Source organism: Chenopodium album, chromosome 8 (assembly GCF_948465745.1).
Source record: "Chenopodium album chromosome 8, dcCheAlbu1.1, whole genome shotgun sequence".
NCBI lineage: Eukaryota > Viridiplantae > Streptophyta > Magnoliopsida > Caryophyllales > Amaranthaceae > Chenopodium > Chenopodium album.
Window position 1 is genome coordinate 71,862,400 of NC_137841.1, and position 22,763 is coordinate 71,885,162.

The 22,763-nt window shown below is 34.2% G+C and overlaps 3 protein-coding genes and 1 long non-coding RNA gene across 7 annotated transcripts; 1 reads left to right on the forward strand and 3 right to left on the reverse strand.

Annotated features, from left to right (window-relative positions):
* Nucleotides 1-602: 602 nt before the first annotated feature.
* LOC145556534 (transcription factor MYB3-like) lies at nucleotides 603-2,125 on the reverse strand. The gene is made up of 3 exons (XM_081618192.1): nucleotides 1,963-2,125; nucleotides 1,459-1,588; nucleotides 603-1,175 (listed from the first exon to the last, which is right to left on the reverse strand). Exons 1-3 carry the CDS (start codon nucleotides 2,093-2,095, stop codon nucleotides 803-805), a joined length of 636 nt encoding a protein of 211 aa, XP_081474318.1. The 5' UTR covers nucleotides 2,096-2,125; the 3' UTR covers nucleotides 603-802.
* A 1,052-nt stretch (nucleotides 2,126-3,177) lies between these two features.
* Nucleotides 3,178-7,661, reverse strand: LOC145642248 (uncharacterized). Of its 3 annotated transcripts, none has more exons than XM_081693362.1 (4): nucleotides 6,400-7,661; nucleotides 5,274-5,349; nucleotides 3,665-3,891; nucleotides 3,178-3,551 (listed from the first exon to the last, which is right to left on the reverse strand). In XM_081693362.1, exon 1 carries the CDS (start codon nucleotides 7,570-7,572, stop codon nucleotides 6,403-6,405), a length of 1,170 nt encoding a protein of 389 aa, XP_081549488.1. In that variant the 5' UTR covers nucleotides 7,573-7,661; the 3' UTR covers nucleotides 3,178-3,551; nucleotides 3,665-3,891; nucleotides 5,274-5,349; nucleotides 6,400-6,402. The 3 variants fall into 3 exon arrangements, with proteins under 3 accessions (XP_081549488.1, XP_081549489.1, XP_081549490.1); XM_081693363.1 differs by having other exon boundaries at nucleotides 3,630-3,891; XM_081693364.1 differs by lacking the exon at nucleotides 3,665-3,891.
* Nucleotides 7,662-10,108: 2,447 nt separating this feature from the next.
* Nucleotides 10,109-17,835, forward strand: LOC145642249 (pyridoxal kinase-like). The gene is made up of 13 exons (XM_081693366.1): nucleotides 10,109-10,293; nucleotides 10,414-10,531; nucleotides 10,919-11,012; nucleotides 11,111-11,215; nucleotides 11,453-11,536; nucleotides 12,451-12,524; nucleotides 13,583-13,647; nucleotides 14,321-14,384; nucleotides 15,516-15,581; nucleotides 16,241-16,297; nucleotides 16,549-16,593; nucleotides 16,684-16,737; nucleotides 17,173-17,835. Exons 1-13 carry the CDS (start codon nucleotides 10,205-10,207, stop codon nucleotides 17,311-17,313), a joined length of 1,056 nt encoding a protein of 351 aa, XP_081549492.1. The 5' UTR covers nucleotides 10,109-10,204; the 3' UTR covers nucleotides 17,314-17,835.
* Nucleotides 17,836-18,192: 357 nt separating this feature from the next.
* On the reverse strand, nucleotides 18,193-19,799 carry LOC145556535 (uncharacterized). Of its 2 annotated transcripts, none has more exons than XR_014091892.1 (3): nucleotides 19,497-19,799; nucleotides 19,191-19,266; nucleotides 18,193-18,468 (listed from the first exon to the last, which is right to left on the reverse strand). It is a non-coding gene; the product is annotated as an uncharacterized LOC145556535 (long non-coding RNA). The 2 variants fall into 2 exon arrangements; XR_014091891.1 differs by having other exon boundaries at nucleotides 19,381-19,799.
* Nucleotides 19,800-22,763: the final 2,964 nt, after the last annotated feature.

Consider the following 22,763-nt stretch of genomic DNA (forward strand, 5'->3'; position numbering starts at 1 on the left):
AGAAATAAAAAGTCACATCGACTTTGTCGTCTTATGGGAGATTTTTCATCGCTATATAACATTATTTTATTGAAAAATGCACATTCTTACACTCATTTGAAACTTTTTTTTTTCTGGTGGATAACATTAAAGGTCAAGTTTTAGTCAAATTAGCAAATCAAATAATATTAGATCAAATTAGAAAAACTAATTAAGTTTTGATCAAATCGGATAAGAAAAAATAAGATTAAATTAAAACAAATAAAAAGCGTCCGATAAGCAAAAATAAAGCGAACTCCTTGATCAATGGATATAGGATCAGCGATGCATTAAATCTGACAATCATATATCAATCCTTCTGAACTTACATATTACTCCATATATTGGAGATATCAAGAGAATGCATGCATGTAAAATAAAATTGTAGTGAATGTAGACTATTGATATAATGGAATTTGATTGTTAATTATATTAATGAAAGAATGTAAAAATTTGTGTGTGTTAGTGTTACACAAGATCGAATTAAAGCCTAATACAATCTATGACAACATATTCAAAAGATAAATCAAAGATTTATATAATCCTCCAAGTGGTAATGTCAATAAAATTGCTCAAAAAAATGGTACTGTCAATAAAGATACTTACATAACCACAATTAATAATAAAATCAATTATACACCAAATATGATGATATGATATACAATAACAAAGATACCAAGAGTATAATAAACATTTCTCTTTATATCTCCAATATATGTACTTATTACCAGTCTTTTGATTCCCTTACAAGTTACAAATACTCTTTGAGAAAAATAAATATATGCTAGGGCATCTCAAAGGCGAGTTTAAGGTTCAAATCCAACATAGGCGATGTCTCTTCCCCAGTGCAAGCTATCGCGTAATTCTTTTCAGTATTCATGTCATCATCATTATTAGTAGCATTAGTACCATGAGATTTCAATGATGGCTTACTACTACATGCATTACTATTGTTCTTGTTTGATTCAGATGAAATCGCGATAGGAGACCCTAGTGGCTGCTGTGGAATTTTTTGTTGATGGGGAAGATGATGATAGAGTTTATGGTTATTAGGATCAATTCCCATGCAAATTAGCTTCTTCCTTAAGCAAGAATTCCAATAGTTCTTCACTTCGTTGTCTGTTCTTCCTGGCAACCTTCCTGCTATCAATGACCACCTAACAACAAATACATATAATATAAAGTAATCCGTATCATTTACATGTATGTATGCTCTCCAATTTAAGCCACTATTAATTAACTAATGTCACAAATTAAGATTATATTTATAACTCAATGTTTAATTATGTAAAATGATATGATAGGTATGACAAGTGTAATCGATCTTAGATGGCACGTAATTATGTGTCCAACACGTACTCAAAATTCATTCATTTATCGAGGGGATGTGATAGAGAATAAAGATGAGATTATATATAATTAAGTGAAGAGAAAATGCACCTATTGCCGAGAAGAGCATGAAGCTTGATGATAAGGTCCTCCTCATCTTGAGCAAAGTTTCCTCGTTTAATATCTGGTCTTAGATAATTTAACCATCTTAATCTACAACTCTTGCGACAACGATCTAAACCTACAAATAATTACATTACAAATTAGATAAGCAATACTCAATATTGTTCATTTCTTGTTAGATATATCCATTACAATCAATTATACAAATTAAATTTAGATAAGGACACATAACAAACAAGTTAATAGGTCAACCACCAAATTTCTTGTACAACGGTTGCAAACTGTTAAAAGTGGTGCAACCCTTTTGATTAAACCGTATAATTAAAACACTCTTGAAACCCCAAAAAAGTGTCCTTGGAAATTATTTTTGAATTGGTTTTGTTGGTCTGATTGTATGATATCAAATTTACAACGGTTGCACTAGATATTTTGGACATGTAAACACGCGAAAGAGAGAAGGGACATATTAAGATCGAGTTATAGCAAACAAACCAGCAGCCATGGAGAGTGAACGCCAACAACCTTCACCATGGAGTTTAATGTAATCAATGAGTTTTTGGTCTTCTTGATATGTCCAAGCACCCTTGTTTCTTCCATCCTTGCTACAATAATATGGCTCCCTCATCTTCTTATTTTTCTTACACTATGCAATTGATGAATATATTATATGCTTATCTATCTTATAAGAGAGAAAAATATAAAATAAAAGACTTTACTCTCAACCTAATGTTTGTAACGAATTGTATAGATTGAAGAGAATAAACTTAGCTTATTTATAAAGTTATGTAAGTAGATAACATGTAAAAGGCTAACTACGAAAATGGAAGGCAAAGGAGGTTGACTTGGACTGGCGGTTTTATCCTGCGTGACAATTAGGTGGGTCACAATTAAGCTCACTAGTTATATATCCTTAGCATGGTGAAGGATGAATGAAGAAAAACAAGGTAAGTGTAACAAATGTGCATTAAATTTGAGGTAGAGTGGATTATAATGCTTGCAATTTGTAGAAACCTAATCTATGTTTGATTTAATGATTCTATGCAATATTGATGATACAATAGAGGATTAACTATGCTATTATTCTTAGGCATTAGCTTCCTTCTCTTAGGACAATATAGGGTTAGCGCTCCCTAAACCATGAACTTGAAATTCCGAACACAAGATTAGAGTGTATGTGCACTTTACAGTTTAGGTTTGTTATCCTTCAATTTATCTTTGTAGGTATCTATGACGATATAATTAAGCATAATTCAAGATCTGTTCAATTCAATTTACTTTGTTTAAATCTTTTGGATTTAGCTTCTTTTACTAAGATTGAACTTGTTCGTTTGAAATCATCAAATTAAAACTTTTATTGTTGTATTTTTTAAATTTTTTTTAGGGAATTGTTTATGTTGTAGGAATTATGCGAGTATGTTTCATTGCAATAAAACTTATTTTTCTAAACATTTTTTGACATATCTTAGATAACTTAATAAAAATAATATAGATATAGATAAATTAGTAAAAATAATGTATTGGGCTGTTGTACTGTAATGTATTTGTCGCAGGTACGACTGTTGGACAAGGCATCTGGTTGACTAGTTGTTCAGAGATCGATCGACTACCATTCACTGATTTCAAAACATTATTTAGAATATGTCTCTTTCTCATTTGATAAGATATCATTATTTTTTGACATGTTTATCAAAACATTGATTCACAATCTAGATGGGAGAATGGAGTATCTAAGCATCCAATCTATTATTAATATGTAATTAAAGATATCACAGAAGAAATACGATATGCTCGTAATTTCTAGTCTAATTCAGTATCGTATACATAAACTTGATGTTACTACTTACTAGAAGGAAGCTAAGGACACAATCTTTTACTTCACAAAAACCACCAGATTGTGCAAAACAAGTAATTTTAGCTACTTGTAGATAATCTATCTGACCTTTACTCTTCCTATCTACATCTCTGTATGTATAACTTCTTTGCCATATTTGGGAGCATACAGCACACCAGACATGAAATGATTTGCAAAAGGAGAGGTCGACGCGTAGTGCTGGAGGAGTGGAGGAGATTATATCATCAACCTGAATAATACACAATTTAGCAGAAGAAAAAAGATGAAACATGAAAGGAATCAAAGGATTCAGCAAAAGGATATGGACTGCAATCACAATGCATCAAAAGGGTATCAACTAACTCAAGTTTGACTGGCAGTTAAGAGCTACAGTTCGCACTTCGTGTGGCATGTCTTCTTGCCAGAAATAATTGTTCGACTCCTATTTCAAGGCAATGAATTTTCAGCAACAGATGATTCCAGCTCCACCATGCGACTGAATGCAGCAAACTCTTCCCATTGTCTTGTGATGTTTGAGATTATTGGTATTTGGGATTGTAAATTATAATATCATGCGTCGTTAAAAATTCCTATGATATTATGCAATTTTAAATGAAGTAATCAGCAAAGTGAAGAAAAATTCTGTCGGTCTTCGAAATAAGAAACTTGGAAACATATATGGACACATTTGACTAGCAGGAGAGCAGATTTCTGTTATTAGATGGTTTAGTCTTTATTCTATTCACCTCAAATACCCTATCTGAACTTAGCGATTGTTTTATAGTGAACCAAGGAGCCCTTATGATCCGAACTTATATGAACTTATTGTCCATTGTATAACTTTGTCTGAAATAATGTTCCCTAAAGTTCCCTAAAACTTAAGCTTTAAAGATTTAAACATCAAAGCCTTGGTAGTTGGCATGAGAGTTCAAACTAGTCATACAAGTAGTTGAATGGCTGGTGAGAAAGATTGGAGGAAACATGCAATCACGCGACTAATCATTTGTTGGAACCCTATGTAGCAATTCAACAGAGCGATTTCAACTTGTAGTCAGAGATCCTATGTAGAAAATCAACAGAACATTTACGACACGAGTAATTAGTTGGAGATTTCTATTTAGAAGAACACTAGATTAAACCCCGTGCAATGCACGGTTGTTAAATAATTCTAATGAGAATAAATTTTACCAAAAATAATGGGTATAAATATTATAAATAGACTTAGTAGTAAAAAGTATGAAATATTGTGAAAGAAATTAATTAAACATATAATAGTTATAATGGGCAATTTGATATTTAAGGACATTTATTTTAGATTTTATACAATCTAAAAGTCATAGTTTAATTACAATAAGTTTTTTTTAGTAAGTGGTTTTGGAGGGAAAACATTTTACAATATCTTGCCAAGTGTTCTCTAAGTTTCGCCTTTAGTATAATGTAATTGATTTTAAAGCTCAAGCAGTAACTATTCAAATAATGTTTCTTCAAATCTCCTTAACCCAAGGTGCTACTCCATGAAGGTTCCACATCTAGCTTCATGTTTAAGCAGAAATTTTAATTTCATAATTCCTTCGATTTCCCTCTTCCTTGGATTTCTGAGTTGAGATAATATACTACGCAACATATTACGTCCACAATTCAACCATAGCCAACAATAACAGCAAATAGGAAAAACTTATAAATTGCGCACCTAATATGCTACCCACATAATGCATGCACTGCACTGTTAGAAGGACAAAGGAGTAAGGGAGGGCAGAGGGCTTCAAGAAACTAAGAGAGTACATTAAATCGGCCAAATTTAATCAGAATTTTAAAATAAAAAAAAATAAAAATATAAAATATAAAAAAAATCGGAGTACTATACTTAAACTATTAACTTCAAGCAAGCTTAAAAACTAGACAAATGATTAGTCGGAGCAAGCTTTAAAACTAGACACAGGGGAGGAGGTAAACTGATGCAAAGATAGCATACCTTTAAGTATGCTCATCATGACGAGCTTCAGCAGCAGCAGCATAACGCACATGAAAAGCCTTAGGCCCTCAATAAACTGTAATAAAATAATAAACAACAACAAACAAAATGAAGGAAGAGAGGTCAATAAATTGCAGTAAAGGATTTAACTGGGTGAGGAGGATGGTTTAATGCAGAGTATAAAAAAATTGGGGTTTTAAGGACATCAATACATCAGGAAATGTCCATAATTGACGGAAAATTGATCAAATTCATAAAGTATTTCAGATTTAAACCTAACAATAAGTCAATAATCATTGATCATATTCAAAGTGAATTAGTCATCTTTAAAACAGCAAACTATATATTTGTTGGGTTGCAAGTCTTGCATCAACAGAATTACCATAAACAACAAAACTGTACTTAATAAAACATGAAGACTGATCCAGTCACGCCACTTATACAATTTTCTCACATTACAATTCATGTTACACAATCTGTAAATCATTAGATTCATCACCCAGTGGGGTCCTGTAATACTTTCAATTGTTAACGCCAAATGCTTACAAAAATTCAACAAGAAAGCCACAAGTCAAAAGGAATATACTAAATTACTAATCAGAGTAAACACAGTTTAATATTTTCAAACCCTTAAATAAAAACTCTCTTTCTTCTCCTCCACTTTCTAGTTCCTTGATGCTTGTTAATATTGGCTATATATACAATCACAAGCCACTTCTTCACCACCATCAACAAAGCAAGGATAAAAATTTGCCTAAGCCAGTCACATTATGCATGACTGTATAAGACCTCTAACGTCCCACAGCACGAATAGATGAAAAAATAGTAATTCCAGCACCCATGTTAGAGAAGTATAGATGTTGTAACTAGACAACTTTGTGCACTCGGGGTTTAATCGCCATATAAGTTACAAATCTTATGATTGCAAATACAGAATTGTTTACAGAGGATTGCTCCTAATAAACAGACTTCACGTTTTGCAAGAACCTTTCAATATAGGCTATGCAGGCTGCAGAATTAACAGACAATAGATTTCCAATTTTGCATTAACAGCAAATTCAATACAAGATCTCAATAAAGGATTAGAAAGAAGAAAGAAAAAGAAAAAGAAAATAAAGTTAATCACCATTCACATAAACTCTGGAGAAGAATTGGATCCAGGCTTGCTGTTATCCCCCAAGTCCCCTGCTCCTGGGTGTTGCAGATTCTGCAGAACCTGGGGAGGAAGACCACCTAGTCCACCACCCAAACCATCACCAGATGACCCGAAAAACTGACACATAAACCGTGCCATGATACCGAGAATTTGCAACTGGTTTTGGCAAGCATCAGCATGCATTTGCATTGTTTGCTTCTCATGTTCAATTTGCAAACTCAACATTCTCTCCCTCCACTCAAGCTCCTGTTCCTCCCTCTTCTCCTCCATCTTCATCCTTCGCCGCCTTTCCTCATCAAACTCCCTCTCAAACCTCACTTTCCTATCAAATTCCTTTCTTGCCCACTTCAATTGCATCTCTTCCAACTCCAATTCTCTCTCCTCCACCCTCTCCTCTGCCTCCCTCACCCTCTTCTCCTTCAAATTCTCCATTTCAATCCTCCCTGCCTCCTTCGCCGCCAACCCGTCTTCTCTAGCAAACTCCCTCTCCTTCCTCCTCTCATCCCTCTTCACCAAAACATTTCTCAACTCCACAACCCTAGCACCCAACATTGCAATCCTCCTCTTCTTCAATTTCTTCCCCAAACTCTCACTCTTTCCCTCATTCTCCTCTTCCTCTCCACAAACAGAATCATCCCCTTCTCTCTCCTCCTCATCCTCTTCCTCACCCACTTCACCATCCTCCTCAAAATCATCACAGTCAATCTCAAACCCTAACCCTAACCCATCATTCCCATTTCCCCCAAAAAGCCCAATTTCATTAAAATTCCCAACACCCAATTTCTTACTATCCTTCAATTCAAGCTCCACATCCCCAAAAACCTCCTTATACTTGATGAAATTCTCCCAATGATTCTCCCCATCATCCCAATTAAAATCCCCATCTGAAACCCTAATTTTCTGCTTCACCCCCAAATACTGATGCCTCATATTTTGGACCTTAATCGATACATCTCGCCATGACCACTTAAATGGGAAGTTAACCGGATCTTGAAGATGATGAATTGCGTTCAAATGATCAGCAATTGGCTTGAATTTCTTCTCTCGAGTTCTTAACTTTGATAAAGTCCCGGAATTTTGGAGCTCCGCGTATTTAGTGAGAAGGGTATTTTCTTCGATTTCAGACCACTTCTTACGCTTCATTGTTTTGCGAAATGAAGGATTTTGTGTTTCAGAAGGGAGGATTGCGGAATTACTACTATCGTACTTCTTAAGTTCTTACTTCTAAAAAATCACGAGTAAGAATTTGTTCTAATATATTGAACTCAGATGAAGTGAACTTATTATATTTAAACTGAACTGAATTGAAAAAATTAGAATCTGAACTGAACTGAACTGAACTGAAGTACTAGGAATGGCAACGGATCGGATTCGGGTCGGATTTGGCTAAATCCGAATCCGATCCGTTTAGTAAATGGACCCTGGATTCGGATCCGAATCCGAGTCCGAATCCGAAAAGTCCGAGTCCGAATCCGATCCGACTCGTAATTTTCGGATCCGAATCCGGTCCGTTTATACGGACCTCCGAAATGATCCGATTATTTTTTTTTATTTTGTAATGTCATATACCTATAATTGCTTGTATTGTCATACCAAGGTAAGTATAATTATAACATATTTAAATAATGTACTAAGTTATATAACAAATTTTTGCTACAAACAAGCAAACAATTGTCCCAAGTTATAAAGCATATGCTCATAGTATCGGATTCGGACTCGGATCGGACTCCGTCGGACTTTGCGTAGGGTCCAAGTCCGATCCGCCTCCTATTCGGATTCGGATCTATTTTATCGAATTCGGATTCGGACTAATTTTAAACGGATTCGAATCGGATTTTTTTCTTCGGATCGGATCGGATTCGAATCGAACTCGAATTAAATTGCCATCCCTATGAAGTACAAACATGCTATAGTCAAATTTTTAGATGGATTTTTTTTCTTTTTTCTTTTTTTACAATGGAGTACGAGTATGGAGTAATAAATAAACTAAACAAAAACATACATTCATTCTTTCTTTCTTTCTTGAAAAAAACATTCATTCTTCACATTTCTCCTCTATCACGATACTTATTAGATTTTGAGTAGTCTTACACGAGGCACAACTACTACAAGTCTAATACACAAAATTTGAATATACAAACACCTAAACTAAAATTAGCTTTCTTCCTTTGATATCTGTTTGGGTCCAATTAAGCTTAATTGGGTCTGGTCCATGAATGATTCAATTCCAAAGTCCAAGGTCAAGGCCCAAGCCTCCAATCATGCCAAGTCAAGCTCAAGTCAACGGCCCAGTCAGCATGGTCAACCCATATGACTCTAAGCCCATTCCTCCTCATTATGCTAAGGTATAAAAGCATTCAATTGCACCATTTATCATTCATTCACATATAGCCTCAAACAATTAATACTCTTGCATAGCTTTCTCTCTAAAAACACTGTTTGACTTCGGCATCGGAGGGGCCTTCCTCGGCACAACCCCCGAGGCCAATGTACGTGTGTTTGCTGTGCAGGAAACCCTCGGCCTAGCCTCACTTGGACCGAGTTCAGTCTTTAGCCACATCTTCGGACCTTCGGCAAGGTCCCGTTGTTTTAACCCGAAAAAAATATCTTTAAAGATCTACGAGTATACGGTTCTTTCTCTTCAAACATGTATGAAAATTGGTTTTTATGATAAGATAAACGTGGTTAGAGTATAAACTCTTGCTTCGATTTCGAACCCCTTCTCTTAATCTCCTCTTTCGAAGACCAGATGTATGGAGCTATGGACCATGAGTCCATGACTTTAGAAATAGCTTTCCCTCCTTGCACTTGTTCTTGAATTCTATTGAAGGTTGAATGGAGTCTTTTATAGGAACTAGCAAACAAATATCCTTCTCTTCAAGACCTTGCACTTGATATATATCCTTGATGCAAGTAGGTTCTCACGGAGGGTGGACATGATCAATATCTGCATCAACAAAGGCATTTTCATTCTTGTTCACAAATGATGGCGCTTTTTTTCTATAACGGTGCCATCATCCTTGATTACACTAGATGATGGTATCGAGCGTGAGACCACTACTTCCCTCAAACTATGCCGTGGGGGTGTCTCCATCAAGAAATGATATTTTTCGAGGTGAGGGTACGCACCTTCAATAGAGATATAGAATGTCATGGTTGGTAGAGCCACAACTTTTTCCTTGCCTCAACTTTTGTAAATCGATGCAGTTTTCAAAACATGAAAAATGACTTTTTCTCAAAACCCTTACCTTAAAATCCTAGACCAGAGGTATGAGTTTTTAATTAAAGGTATTTTATCCTCTCCTGTGCAACTGTACTCTCAAATACTCAATAAGAGTCTTTTTTTCCAACAAAGGAAAGGTGGGGTGTTAGTTAACATTTAATTAGTCTTTTTCATCAAAATATTCTATAGATTTCAAAACGCACACCCTTAAAATGCACCCCCTCAAAATGAGAAAATTTTTAAAAAACGGAGTAACACAAAACAACTTCAAATCAAATTTCCCACAAGTTTTATGTGCATGAATGGAAATAATGCATGATTGGATAGGTAAGTAGTTGGAAATTTCCTAAAATAGTTGGTTGGTGATAATTAAAAAATGTTGTCATGATTTCATTTCCATTGACATTCAATATCACTAGTCACTAATAATACATTTTTTTTTAAGCAAGTCACTAATAATACATTAATAATACTCTATCAATCCAGTCAAGTTTCTCACCAAGAAAAACCAAAAGACTGAAGAATAAAAAAATGGACTCCTCTGCTAATTAAATGTCTAACTCATACTCTTCTTCAATAATCTTGCTCATTAATTCTCAGCGTTTTTTATCCTCGAAAATCCCACCAACCCTAAATTTGAGGTGACCCTTTTTTTTGTTTTTTTTGATGGGTATTTTTATTTCCCTTTTTCATTATAATTTGTATACATTGAATTGTTTGAAATTGATTGATTTTCGCGGGTTTCTTTGTGAATTGATCAGGTTTAATAATTGGAAAAGAAGTTCGAAGAAATCATTAATGGCGCAACCTCCCATTTTATCGATTGCTTTGCCTTCTGAGACTGGTCGTGTTCTCAGTATTCAGTCTCATACTGTTCAGGTAATTGATTTTATAGCCAAATTAATCATCTTTTTAATTCGGGTGTGATTAATTTCATCTATAATATGTAAATTCGTGAAGAATTTTATCTGGGGTTTGTTAAATTGGTTGAAAGTTTAATGAATTTGGTGGATATGTTAGTAGTTATATTATATATGGTATAAATGGTCTGTGATGCCTTTTTTTTCTTTATGGATTTTGCTAATGCATTGATTTAAAGTTGGTTGTTGTTGTGGACGTGAGCTAGTTTAGTTGGTAAAGTAAGAGAACGAATCCTATCTACATCACTACCCTTTATTGCTTGGCGCATTTTCAACCATATCAAAGAGAAGTGAATTGTTGATGTTTGATGTTCAATATGTAATGTTATGCCCCTATGAAATTCAGGGTTATGTCGGCAATAAATCAGCTGTCTTTCCGCTTCAGCTTCTTGGATATGATGTAGACCCGATTAATTCCGTACAATTCTCAAATCACACAGGCAAGCTGGTCTTATGCCATTGATTTCAATCCTCCATAAGAAAATTGGAGCTTGATGATCTTCTGCTGATTAATTTTGTTAAGTTGTGGATCATGCAGGATATCCAACATTTAAAGGCCAAGTTTTGAATGGGAAAGAACTATGGGACTTGATTGAAGGTCTAGAAGCAAATAATTTATTGTTCTACACTCATTTATTAACAGGTAAGGATGGGCTATTTTCATGGAAGATAGCTTTTTTTGGCTTTAGTAGAAGGTGTTTAACGAAATGCAAGCTCTACTAAAACAAACAATCTTGTCTATGGCTCTCCTTTCTTTCTGAGGCAAAAACTGTTATTATTAAAGTTAGCTAACTATATGTATATATGCTTGACATTTCCTAGAGGAATGTTGCTTTTTGACAAATGGCTTTTGATTAAATCGCTTTCTTTGACTTTGCAGGTTATATTGGTTCGGTCTCATTTTTGGATACTGTATTGAAAGTTGTTACTAAACTACGAACTGTGAATCCTGGACTTCTCTTTGGTAGGTTTCTCACACACTTTGTGTATACAAATATACTTGGATGGTGAATGGTTTTCTGATGCTGATCTTTGCAGTTTTTTTTTTTTTTGAAAAAGAATATAATTTAGGACTTATTTAGGAGTATAATTTAGGACTTATTTTCTTAATGACCTTACTAGCAGTACGAGCAAGTTCACACTATAATATAAAACATCTAGCTACTAGTATTGGTGGGATCACAGGACATAGTAGAAGATAAAATTACATGTATAGGGGATCAGGGCGTTTCCATTTCTACAAGATAAAATTGAGAGCAGTGCCTCTAATATTTATTTCATTATATTTGTAATCTTTGGTATGCTGCATCTTTATCTAATGCTTTATTAACTGCTCAAATCTGCATTTCTGCACCACCTTATTATGAAAGAGCTGTTCTTGAACACAATTACTAGGTGGATGACTTTTTCTTGTTTATTTATTCTAGTGTAGATCTGTGTCTAAACCTTTTAATGGAGATAATCTTTTCAGAGGAGGATATTCCATTGTATCTGATGTGTGTTGGAAAGAAAATTTATTTCAAGGGTGTTCAATATGCTCTACCCTTGAAGAGTAACCTCTAGCATGGCTGAGCCAGTAGAAAAAAAGTATTTTGTGAACTGAACAGTGTGATCAGCTTCTTCTTGTTTAGGTTTCCTTTCACATGGACATTGTTAGTGCTTTAAAATCCAATATTATACAAAGTACTAAGCAATTCTAATTGAGGGTATTAAATTTAAAGTTTCTTTTATCTTGTGTGGAATTAGTTAGCTCTTTCTTCATACCTATATGCAATTGAGAAAGCTATATCTGTTTCAGCTAGCTATGGTTAAATTCTTTCTGTTCTCTTCTGCATCAATGTCTGATGATTTTCTTTTATACATGACCTTCCTTCTCAGTTTGTGATCCAGTAATGGGTGATGAAGGAAAGCTATATGTCCCTGAAGACCTGGTGTCAGTTTATAGGCAAAAGGTATGTAGCTTATCTGTAAGTTTATCTACTATGTCAAAAGGCCAACTTTCTATGTAGATTGTATGCCAACTTTGTAAGCATGACTCATCTGTTAAAACTTCAAGTTGTCACAACCTCAGGAACCATGTACTTTATCTGTTTTCTATTATAGGGCTGCATACATGCTGATGTATTTTCTCAAGATTCTGCTACTTCCCTCTACGGCTCTACTTGATGATTGATGTTTTACCTCAAATAAGCTGAGAAAATCTTAATTTTATTATATTTTGAGAAATAAAATAATGGTTTGATGCACTAATTACCATGAATATCAGCTCTTGATGATAGGTAAATGGAGAGACGGGTTTGGTTGGATCTGTGATTGATTAGTCAAGGCTTCAAAGGGTATCAGTTTCATTAAAAGTTAGTTGTTTGATCTCCTGTTAGGATCGAATCTCTTTCTAGGAAGGTGGAAAGAAATTCGATAATTGTGGTAGTGTCATTTACTTTAGCTTGATTCGCCTTTGAGAGTATGAGACCTACGAGTTTCCCACTTGCTAGGGATGACAATAAAGGCATAAGATGCGAGTAATGTGGTAACTCTAAAAATTTTGGCTTGTGCAATGGAAATCAAGTTGATTGTAAAACCAAAGCTTGAGGCTTGACTAACCTAATCATAATTAAACAAATGAAGCTGAATTTTTTTTTAGTATCCTGGCTAAGATAATTAAGATATGTTGGTCCAATGGTAAATCACACTGCTTGTAATCCGTGCACCGCAATTCTATTTGGGGATATTTTCTTCTACCCTTGTCAATCAACCTACTAGTAATTAATGGGGACACATTCTCTGCTGCTCACCAAAAGAGAAAAGTGCTTACATGAGGCAAATGCTTGTTTGATAATATGTAGTATTAGCTTGCTGTTGGGTGATAATATCTCCTTAGACTGGTGGTTTAAGTTTGCATATTTTTTTTAGAGAAATGATAATATTGATGCCTTTTTCTTGCCTTTTCTTCTTGTTTAAACTCTAAATTTATATTGCTGTTGTTTTTTTTTTTTTGCTCTTCGATGCTTAGGTTGTTCCTGTTGCATCGATGTTGACGCCTAACCAGTTTGAAGCTGAACTACTGACTGGTTTGAGGTATCATCTCTTATCTGGTGCTATGTGGAAAAATTTCTTTATTCTTGAACTGAGGATTTTTATGGTGTACTCTGCTCCTGAAGTAGTTATGAAAAGAAGAAAATTTCATTTTGCAGTTTTCTCCCACAATTATACTCTCTTCCTTACTCATCTTCTTTTGTTAAAACTTCTTGTTTTTGGAGGTATATGATACACATTGACAATCTCTGCTTGTATTCCAGTTTGAAATATAATGAAAAACAAGGACCTTGGAGTTCTAGGTTTTTAGTTACTCCGCATTTCAATATCTTGCAACAAGTATTACTAACAGACTCATATTTGGCTTGCAAAGTAAATACATAATTTTGTTTTGACAGCAAAAAACATTTGAATTACGCAAGTGCCTTTTGTTTATAATACCTTTTACTTCTTAATGGAAGTCACTCCATTTTGCAATATGCATTCTTGTTGAATTCGGCTTGGCAATGATCTACCCTTCAATATGCAGTCTAAAAATATGTTAGAGTCTCTCGATGTTTGTTGGTGGAAGTGACTCCATTTTGCAATAGGAATTTTTGCTGGATTTTGCTTGGCAATGAATCTACCCTTCCTTGGCTTCCTATATATGAATCTAAACATATGTTGGTCTTTCGATTTTTGTGTTTTGTTGTTTTAGAGCCTTTATTTGTGACAGGATTGTGTCAGAACAAGATGGGAGGGAAGCTTGTAGCAAACTACATGCGGCTGGACCGGCAAAGGTTTTTTTTTGTTTTTTTTGTACTTACATCATCAGCTTAAGCTTTTATATATAGTAATAATTATATTACAACTGATATTGGGTGCTGCAACACCTCCATAATACATCTTGTGTAGTTGTGTACTTTATGTCTATATGTGGTTGTGGCTAAAGCAATACCTCTGCAATTATAAAATTAAATATGAGATGCTGTCCCAGACTCTTAGAAAGACTTTCCTTCCTCTCTTATTTTGGTGTATCTCTTGCTAGGATAATGAGTTGGTTAATGTCATTGGCATAGATGTTCATTATAGTCAACTAATTTGGAAGAAGCTTGTATGTTTGTTGTTGGTGTACACTATAGGGCCTTTGTTGCTACTTCCTAAGTGGGGAAGTGGCAGTGCTAACTGGAGATTTCTCCAATATAAAGAATTGACTTTGCTGATTGCAAATAAGGTAGAATTAGCTCTTAGTTGATAACTTCCCATTCTAAATTAAAATTACTATTAGACAGCAAAACTCATTCTACTCCTCATTATAAGCTATACCTCATGTGGGCCATATGCCTTTTAAAGCAAAAGCCACCCTTACACTTATTTTTTTATTTTTTTTTTGGGGGGTGGGGGAACTAGTCTCTCGATCACTGGGAACTAGTCTCTCGATCACTGTCTTACTCCAGAACTACCCATTGGCATTTCATGAGAGAAATCTTGGACAACAGCAGAGAGAGCTATGAGGAAACACCCCTATGATAGGCTTTGTCAATTTTAAAATTTTGTAAGCCAAATACAAGGTCAGAAGTGTAATGTTAGGCAAAGACCCATGATGAATGTGATGATATGGAAGTTAAGGATAGTTTGATATAACCACAAAGGTATCAAACTCAATACTCATCACAAGAGAGAGCAATTATTAAATAGAAATTATAACAAGCTCTTCATGTTTTGGGGGCTTGCACGCCTAGTTTCCTAGGGAGTGCACTTTTTTCTGTCTCGATGGAAGCTGGTCATTATTCAGTAATAACAATAAATATAATAAGCTCACCAGAGTTAATTATTTTGACTGTTTTTTTCTCCGTTTCTTCTGTTTATTATCTTGATACAGCTTTAATTTATTATCCAGTTGTGATGAGTGTGGGATGATGACTTTCCAGGTTGTCATTACGAGCATACATATTGATGGTAATCTCTATCTCATTGGCAGCAGTAAGAAAGAAAAGGTTTGTGTTATTGTGATCCCTGTTATTGTTTAGCTTTTGTTTAAACTGACATGTCTACTTCAGTGCATCATGCAGTTATAATGCTAAAATGACTTGATTGGAGGACAAGTCATGAATTTTGTATTCTTTCAATATGTTCATCCCACTGATTTAATTTGAGGAACATGGCTTTTGAATCCATTCAGCAAAATGAGATACTATTATGTGAATGATTTCTGTGAAGTCTTATTTCTTCGATTAGACTCGTCACATGTCTATGCTTTTGCTTTCTTTTTTCTTTGTAACTTATAAATTAATTGTCCTATGTTACTCCAACTCTTCTTTTCACCTTGAGTACCTGTGTGGGATGCTTGACACTTGGACATTGGGCTAAGATTAGGCAAATTGTTCATAAAATGGTTGTGCCATAACACTTTGACACATACTCGTGTCTGAAACATCTAAATTTTTGCTATTTAGATGGGTCATATAACCCTATCTATGATAATCTGAGCTATAATTATAGTCCTCATCTTTTAGATTAATTTAGAGTGTGTTACGTTTATATACGAAGTAGTATTTGATGACAGCAGCTGTAACTGTGTTGTATAAACCAATTATCCCATTCTGCCTGTGTAAACCTCTAGTCCCTGACAGTATTTTGCTTCCATCATATATAGGACGAGGCACCTGAGCAATTCAAAATTATGATTCCGAAAATCCCAGCATATTTTACGGTACGTAGTTTTTCATTTTATTTGTCTTTATGAGGTACTTGAGTGAAACCTACAGTTGCTCATCCAAAGTGCATATTGCTCAAAGTCACAATTTATTGCTTTGCTATATCTGGCACTTGCATTCCAATCAATATATGGCATTATTCTCATGCGATATCACTTTTAGTGTTTGGCTAGCTGGGCTGCATAGAAATGATTAAAGTTCTAAATTCATTTACGCTGCTACATAAGAGTGTTCACTTGTTGTGTAGGGAACCGGAGACCTAATGACTGCACTATTACTTGGGTGGAGCAATGTAATTGTTCATTCCTTAATTTGCCTGATTTTACTTGATTTGGTTTCTATTTCATCTGTTAGCTAATCTTGGCGTGTTTGTATTTTACAGAAGTATCCTGATAATCTTGCTAGGGCAGCAGAGCTTGCTGTTTCAAGCTTGCAGGTACCTTTCCACTTATTTTCTTGCTTGTGCTTGAGTCATGTGATGATATGGCCACTGTATAATATGGAGTATATATATATCTGACAATTACCCAGTTTAAGGATAGTTGATGCTAATTTTGGCAATCATCAATTCATCATGACTCGTGATATATGTTATTGGCTTTTTATTCCCTGTTCTAGGCAGTTGATCTGTTCCTTTGTATTTAACAAGACTTCTTATGTTGTTTACTGTTTTTTTTTCTATGGGTCTTTCATTCATATGCTATGTAATATTTTCATATTCTGTAGGCGGTTAGTTTTGGCCTAATCTCATGTCTGTTATGTCTGGATGCATTTAGAATCATGAAAAGGCCCAATCTGCTTTACATAAATACGGTTACTGTCATGTCTGTTATGCATTGTAATTCTTCTTACAAAGCATCAATCACTTCAGGCACTTCTGCATAAGACTATGAGCGACTACAGTCTTGCAGGATTTGATCCCAAGACAAGCAGTCTAGAGATTCGATTGATTCAGAGCCAGGATGATATCCGTAATCCTCAAGTCAAGTTTAACGCCGAGAAGTATAGCTAGTGCTTGTTCAGCTCACTTTTGGAAGTTGCAACTCCCTAAGGAAATCAAAACTTAATTGAAGTGTCCAAAGTAAGCTGGTTGATTAAAAGAAGTAGAACTTCCTAAATGGAGTCACACTTGTGGAGATCAGGAAGCTTTTTCTTCCATTTCGGACTTCTCAGGAAATTATACTCTCAACGTGTTGGTCAACCAAACAACCTTTGGTCTTCTAGTTCCCTCTCATTACAGCTTCAAATGATTGTCATGTCAATCAAACAATCTCTATACTTGTTTGTAAAAACAAAATTATTACGACCTTTGGCACAAAAGCTCGAAATGGACCACAATGCTTGTTACTCAAAGAGGCGAAGGCTCCTCTGTCTCTGGAAACTGTTTTCATGCGGAAGCCTCTAAGCACTCTTGAAAATGTAATGTCAGTTTTGGTTCTCTTTAGTTCTAGTCTTGATTCTTGATTTGAAATTAAGATTGTTTGCATGTATACAGGCATATAAACTTCTTCTATGTCATTATAATTAAACTGTCCTTAAAGATCACATTTCTCATCTATGTGGAGCTAGAGCATTATAGTGGCATGTTTGACCCTTTGTATGTGATACTCACAAAAGACAGCAGCAGTACTAATAACTCTTTTTAGCTGAATTGACACCTCTAACCCAATTCAAACCCAACCTGTTTACCCGAATTGGCACCTCTAGTACGGAGTAGTGGGAGTACAATAAACAATAACATTGATAACATTAGATTTTTTAATATTCTTGGTTTCTTATTTTATGTGATTGATTTCATATGAGACTATTATATGAAAACAAAGGGAGTATTTGAAAAGTTAAAAACTAATCTCGGTGAAATGGGAGTTAATATCAACATTATAATAAATGGTTGAAGAATTGAACTAGATGAACCTCAATAAATTTGCAACATAATATGTTACCAAGTTGAGCATCATCCACATATTCTCACATTCTAGAGTTACTAAGTTAAGAATAAATTCTAGTGTGTGATTTCATACACCACATGGTTACGATACACAACCAGCCAATGGCTTGTTAAATACTACAGCCCTATGAAAAAGCCTTCACCTCACTGAACCTCTCCTCTTCAGCACCTTTGCTGGGTTCACCTGTGTGTCCAGCATCACTGATTCTTGGCATAACACTGTATTTATAAAGAAATAATCAAATATTAGTCTTTGCTAGTAGTGATGACCGATGAGAGTAATAAAGCACAACTTCCAGTAAAGGAGGCTATGACACTGAAAACAACCAAATGAAGAAGTAAATGTTAATATCTTTTACAAGCCTACTTGATAGTTAATATAACCGAGATCTTTCTTGGTTAAGCTTAGCTCAGTTCTGGACAACTTGTTAGGATTGGAAACTTGACACTTGACTCAAGTCACAACAACTTACAACTAACGTTGAGCACAAGGTAACAAGTCCAGCCAATAAGATAAACTCCAGTACAAGTTTTATTATTTGCTTGATTGGGTCTCAACCAAACTAAATGTAAGTATAGACCATTAATGATGGGATATTTTGCATTAAAAAATAACCTAATTTGGTGAGAGACAATAGGATCTTCAAAAGAACCAACCAGCTTACAAGAAGATAAGAGGAAAAACCAAGGTGAAAACTGAATTACTTCTAGAAAGAACAAGTCCATGTATGTGTATTACTAATGGAGTGTATAAAATTCATCAATCGATAACTATTCTAGCAATCACACTATGGTTAGAAGCTTAAAGGGAAAAATTAAAGACACAAATAATCATAAAGCAATTGAAATCTGGCAGATAAAATCAACAAGTAGAAAAGAATTTGGTTATTCATTCAAACATTACCATATGAAAGCAACGATTTTGTGTTCCAAAAAAATACCTAATATCATGGGTTTAACTTGAGCTTTTGTATCGCATCTTCTGCTAATCTAGTATGTTCAAAGTTTGTTTCAGATCTGTAACAAAGCAAGTTATCCAAAAAGTAATTACTACTAAAAACATAAAAAGAGATGAAATTAATTTACAAGACATAGAATTTGATACTACTCAGGAAGTTAGGATAGACTTACAATAAGAAAGCATTGTCAAGGATAATTCAGATGAGATACAAATTGAGCATATTGTATGATCCATTGATGAGTAATAGAGAAATCGCAAGAAGCAATTATATATTCAGTTGACTCACCGTCACCGTGAGGCTTAGCAAAACTATAAATTGTAGAGCCAACACATTCACTGAAAGAATGCGATTGTAATTCACACGGCACTATATCTTCTTCCAGTGATAGAATTTTCTGAGAAAACAGCATCGGATCAGATGTCATGTCATGACAATGGTGGATATACGATTGTGACGACGATTCGTCGGAGAGGCGAGACCAGATGTTAATCAATGCTTCCGAAATATCCACCTTGAACCACGAATAAACACCAAGAGTTTGGGTCTGCACGCAGAACACATATTTCCGAGACCAAATATTAGGATCCATTGTCAGTATTACTACGTCTTATCATATCATATCATATCATATCATATAACTAATATATAAAGCTAAACTTTTAGTTAGGCGACGAGACAACGACACTTGGCATTCTAACTTTTCGCCAAGTGTCGCGCCACGTAGGATAGAGTTATACAGAATTCAATTTGTAGAATAAAAAAGTTCGTTAAGAATTCTATTTTCAATCAAATTTGGATATAATTTTAGGATAAAATTGTTAATTTAGAGTTTTATTTTCGATAAAGTATCAATATTTACAAATTAAATTATAATTTTATTCAAAAAATAATTACATTATAACTCTCATAAATTATCATATAATTTTATTTTTTGTATCATAATATTTTTTTTGAAGCAAAGGAATTAGTTCAAAATATACCACGTCTATTATTTATAATATATACTAATCAATTAAAATAACAATACTTCAAAATCTAATATAATTTTATTAATGTGTGAAAACCTACCTATCAATCGGCTCGGATCACGAGTCATTTCGAACAGGGTCATTATTTCAAGTTACGGGTCAAGAAATATTTTTACCAATATTATTATTATTAGTAGTCATTACATGCCTACTATATAGTTTAAATTGTCACAAAATTAAAACACATAATTTCCTAACTAATTTGTATCAATGATATGTTTTAAAATTTGACATATAAATTAAAAATTAATTTTAAAATTCAATAAACAACCCGGGCATCGCACGGGCACAAAACTAGTTCTTTATAATCGCATACTCATTATACCTGATCACCTGCATGAAAGAGATTAAGAGAAAGCATATTAAAGGCTTTGTTTAGTTGGAATCTGTGTGTGAGAGGGGAATGCAAGGGGTGAGAGCAATTTGGAATAGAAAAAATTATGGTTCTGTTGCACTGCCTAGAATCAATTCACAAACAGAGAAAGCAGTTACCAAGTAGTATAACTTTGCTTGACTAGGAGGTACAAATTACGCAAAATGTAAATGCATTCAACCGTTAGGGGTGTCAATTCGGGTAAACGGTTCAGTTATGGGTTGGGTTTATCGGTTTCGGGTTATAATGGGTCGGGTTTTAACGGTTTAAAATTAACAACGGGTCAGTTCGGATTGGTTTTGAAAATTATCGGGTCGGTTTGGTTTGGTTATATTTATTGCGGTTTTTATTCGGATCGGGTCTTAATCAGATCGGATAGTAATCGGTTCGAGTCATAATCAGTTTGGGTTGAACTGGGTCGGTTTGAAATCAGGTTTTGCCAGTTTATAGCGGGTTTCGGTTCAAAATAGATCGAGTCTTAATCGGATCGGGTTGTTATCGATTCGGGTCATAATCAGTTTGGGTTGAACTGGGTCGGTTTGAAATCAGGTTTTTCCAGTTTATAGCGGGTTTCGGTTCAAAATAGATTGAGTCTTAATCGGATCGGGTTGTTATCGATTCGGGTCATAATTTGTTTAGGTTGAACTGGATCGGTTAGAATACGGGTTTTAGTTTGAAAACAGATCGGGTGAAATTGGTTTGGGTCATTATATTATCGGTTCTGTTCATAATCGGTCTGGGTTGAAATTAATCGGTTTGAAAACAGGTTTCGGTTCAAAACTGATTAGGTGAATCAGGACGTGTCTGTATCGGTTAAGGTCATAATCGGTTCGGGTTGAATTGTGTCAGTTTGAAAACGATTTTCAGTTCAAAACAGTTGGGCTAAAATCGGGTCGGGTCATTATTGATTCTAGTCATAATCGATTTGGGTTAAATTGAAAATATGGTCATAAATCATATCGGCTTAAAATCCGTTCTTATCGTTATCGAGTTTGGTTAATTAGATAATGGGCAAGAATGGGGTAGGTTGTAATTGGTCTAATCATAAACACGTTAGGTTAACTGGGTAGCAAGTTAGGAGGGGTTTAGTCATAAACTCACAATTAATAGGGGTCACAAAGCAAATTGGGTTGATTGAATAGTGCCATAGTAAATTAAACAAATAAGTTCACTAATGATATAATCGAGTCAAGTTATAAAGTATTGGGTTTATTAGGTCATTCATGAATTCAAATCGGATCGAAATCAACTAGAGACTTAAACAAGTTTGAATGGATAGGTATCAAATTAGAACAAGTCGAGTCATAAACACATTGAATTAGGTTAACTATTTGACTATACGATTCATTAATAAAATGGATTGATCTAATAATGTGCAAAAGTGAGTCATTTGAACCAACTCAAGTCATAATCGAGTTGTGTCACACTGTCACACAATATGTATCATATCGGGTCAAAATCGAGAAATGACTATACATGTTAAGTTATTCAGTTAATCAATTTGAATCAGTAAGGTTATAATTGGTTGGATCATAAATACACTATAAAGTTATAGGCTTATAGTAATAGGTAATAGTCCAGTTGTACTTATATGTTGTTTTAATTAGCGATTTACTAATTATAGTAAGTTAGTTTCTTAAAAAAGATATAACAAGCTAGTAGTTTTTAGTCATTTGAACTAACTCAAGTCATAATCGAGTTGTGTCACACTGTCATACAATATGTATCATATCGGGTCAAAATTAAATCGAGAAATGACTATACATGTTAAGTTGATCAGTTAATCAATTTGAATCAGTAAAGTTATAATTGGTCAGATCATAAATACGCTATAGTAGTTATTTAGTCATAATCTCCTTATATTCTTTTTTTTTTAAATCTCCTTATTAGTTACTTTTTTTAATTATTATTTTTTATTTACGAACTCCTTTTTTTTGACAGAACTTACAGCTTAGCATATTATTATTTTTTATTTACGAGCTCCTCATTAGTTACTTTTATAGTTTCCTTATTAAATAAATTAAAATATGACTTTAAATTAGTTTTTTATAAATATTAAATAGATTAATAATTAGATAACACAAATAAATCAATAAATAGAATGCTTTAAAAAAATCAATAAATAAATTTGTTGATAAATTAATGATTTTA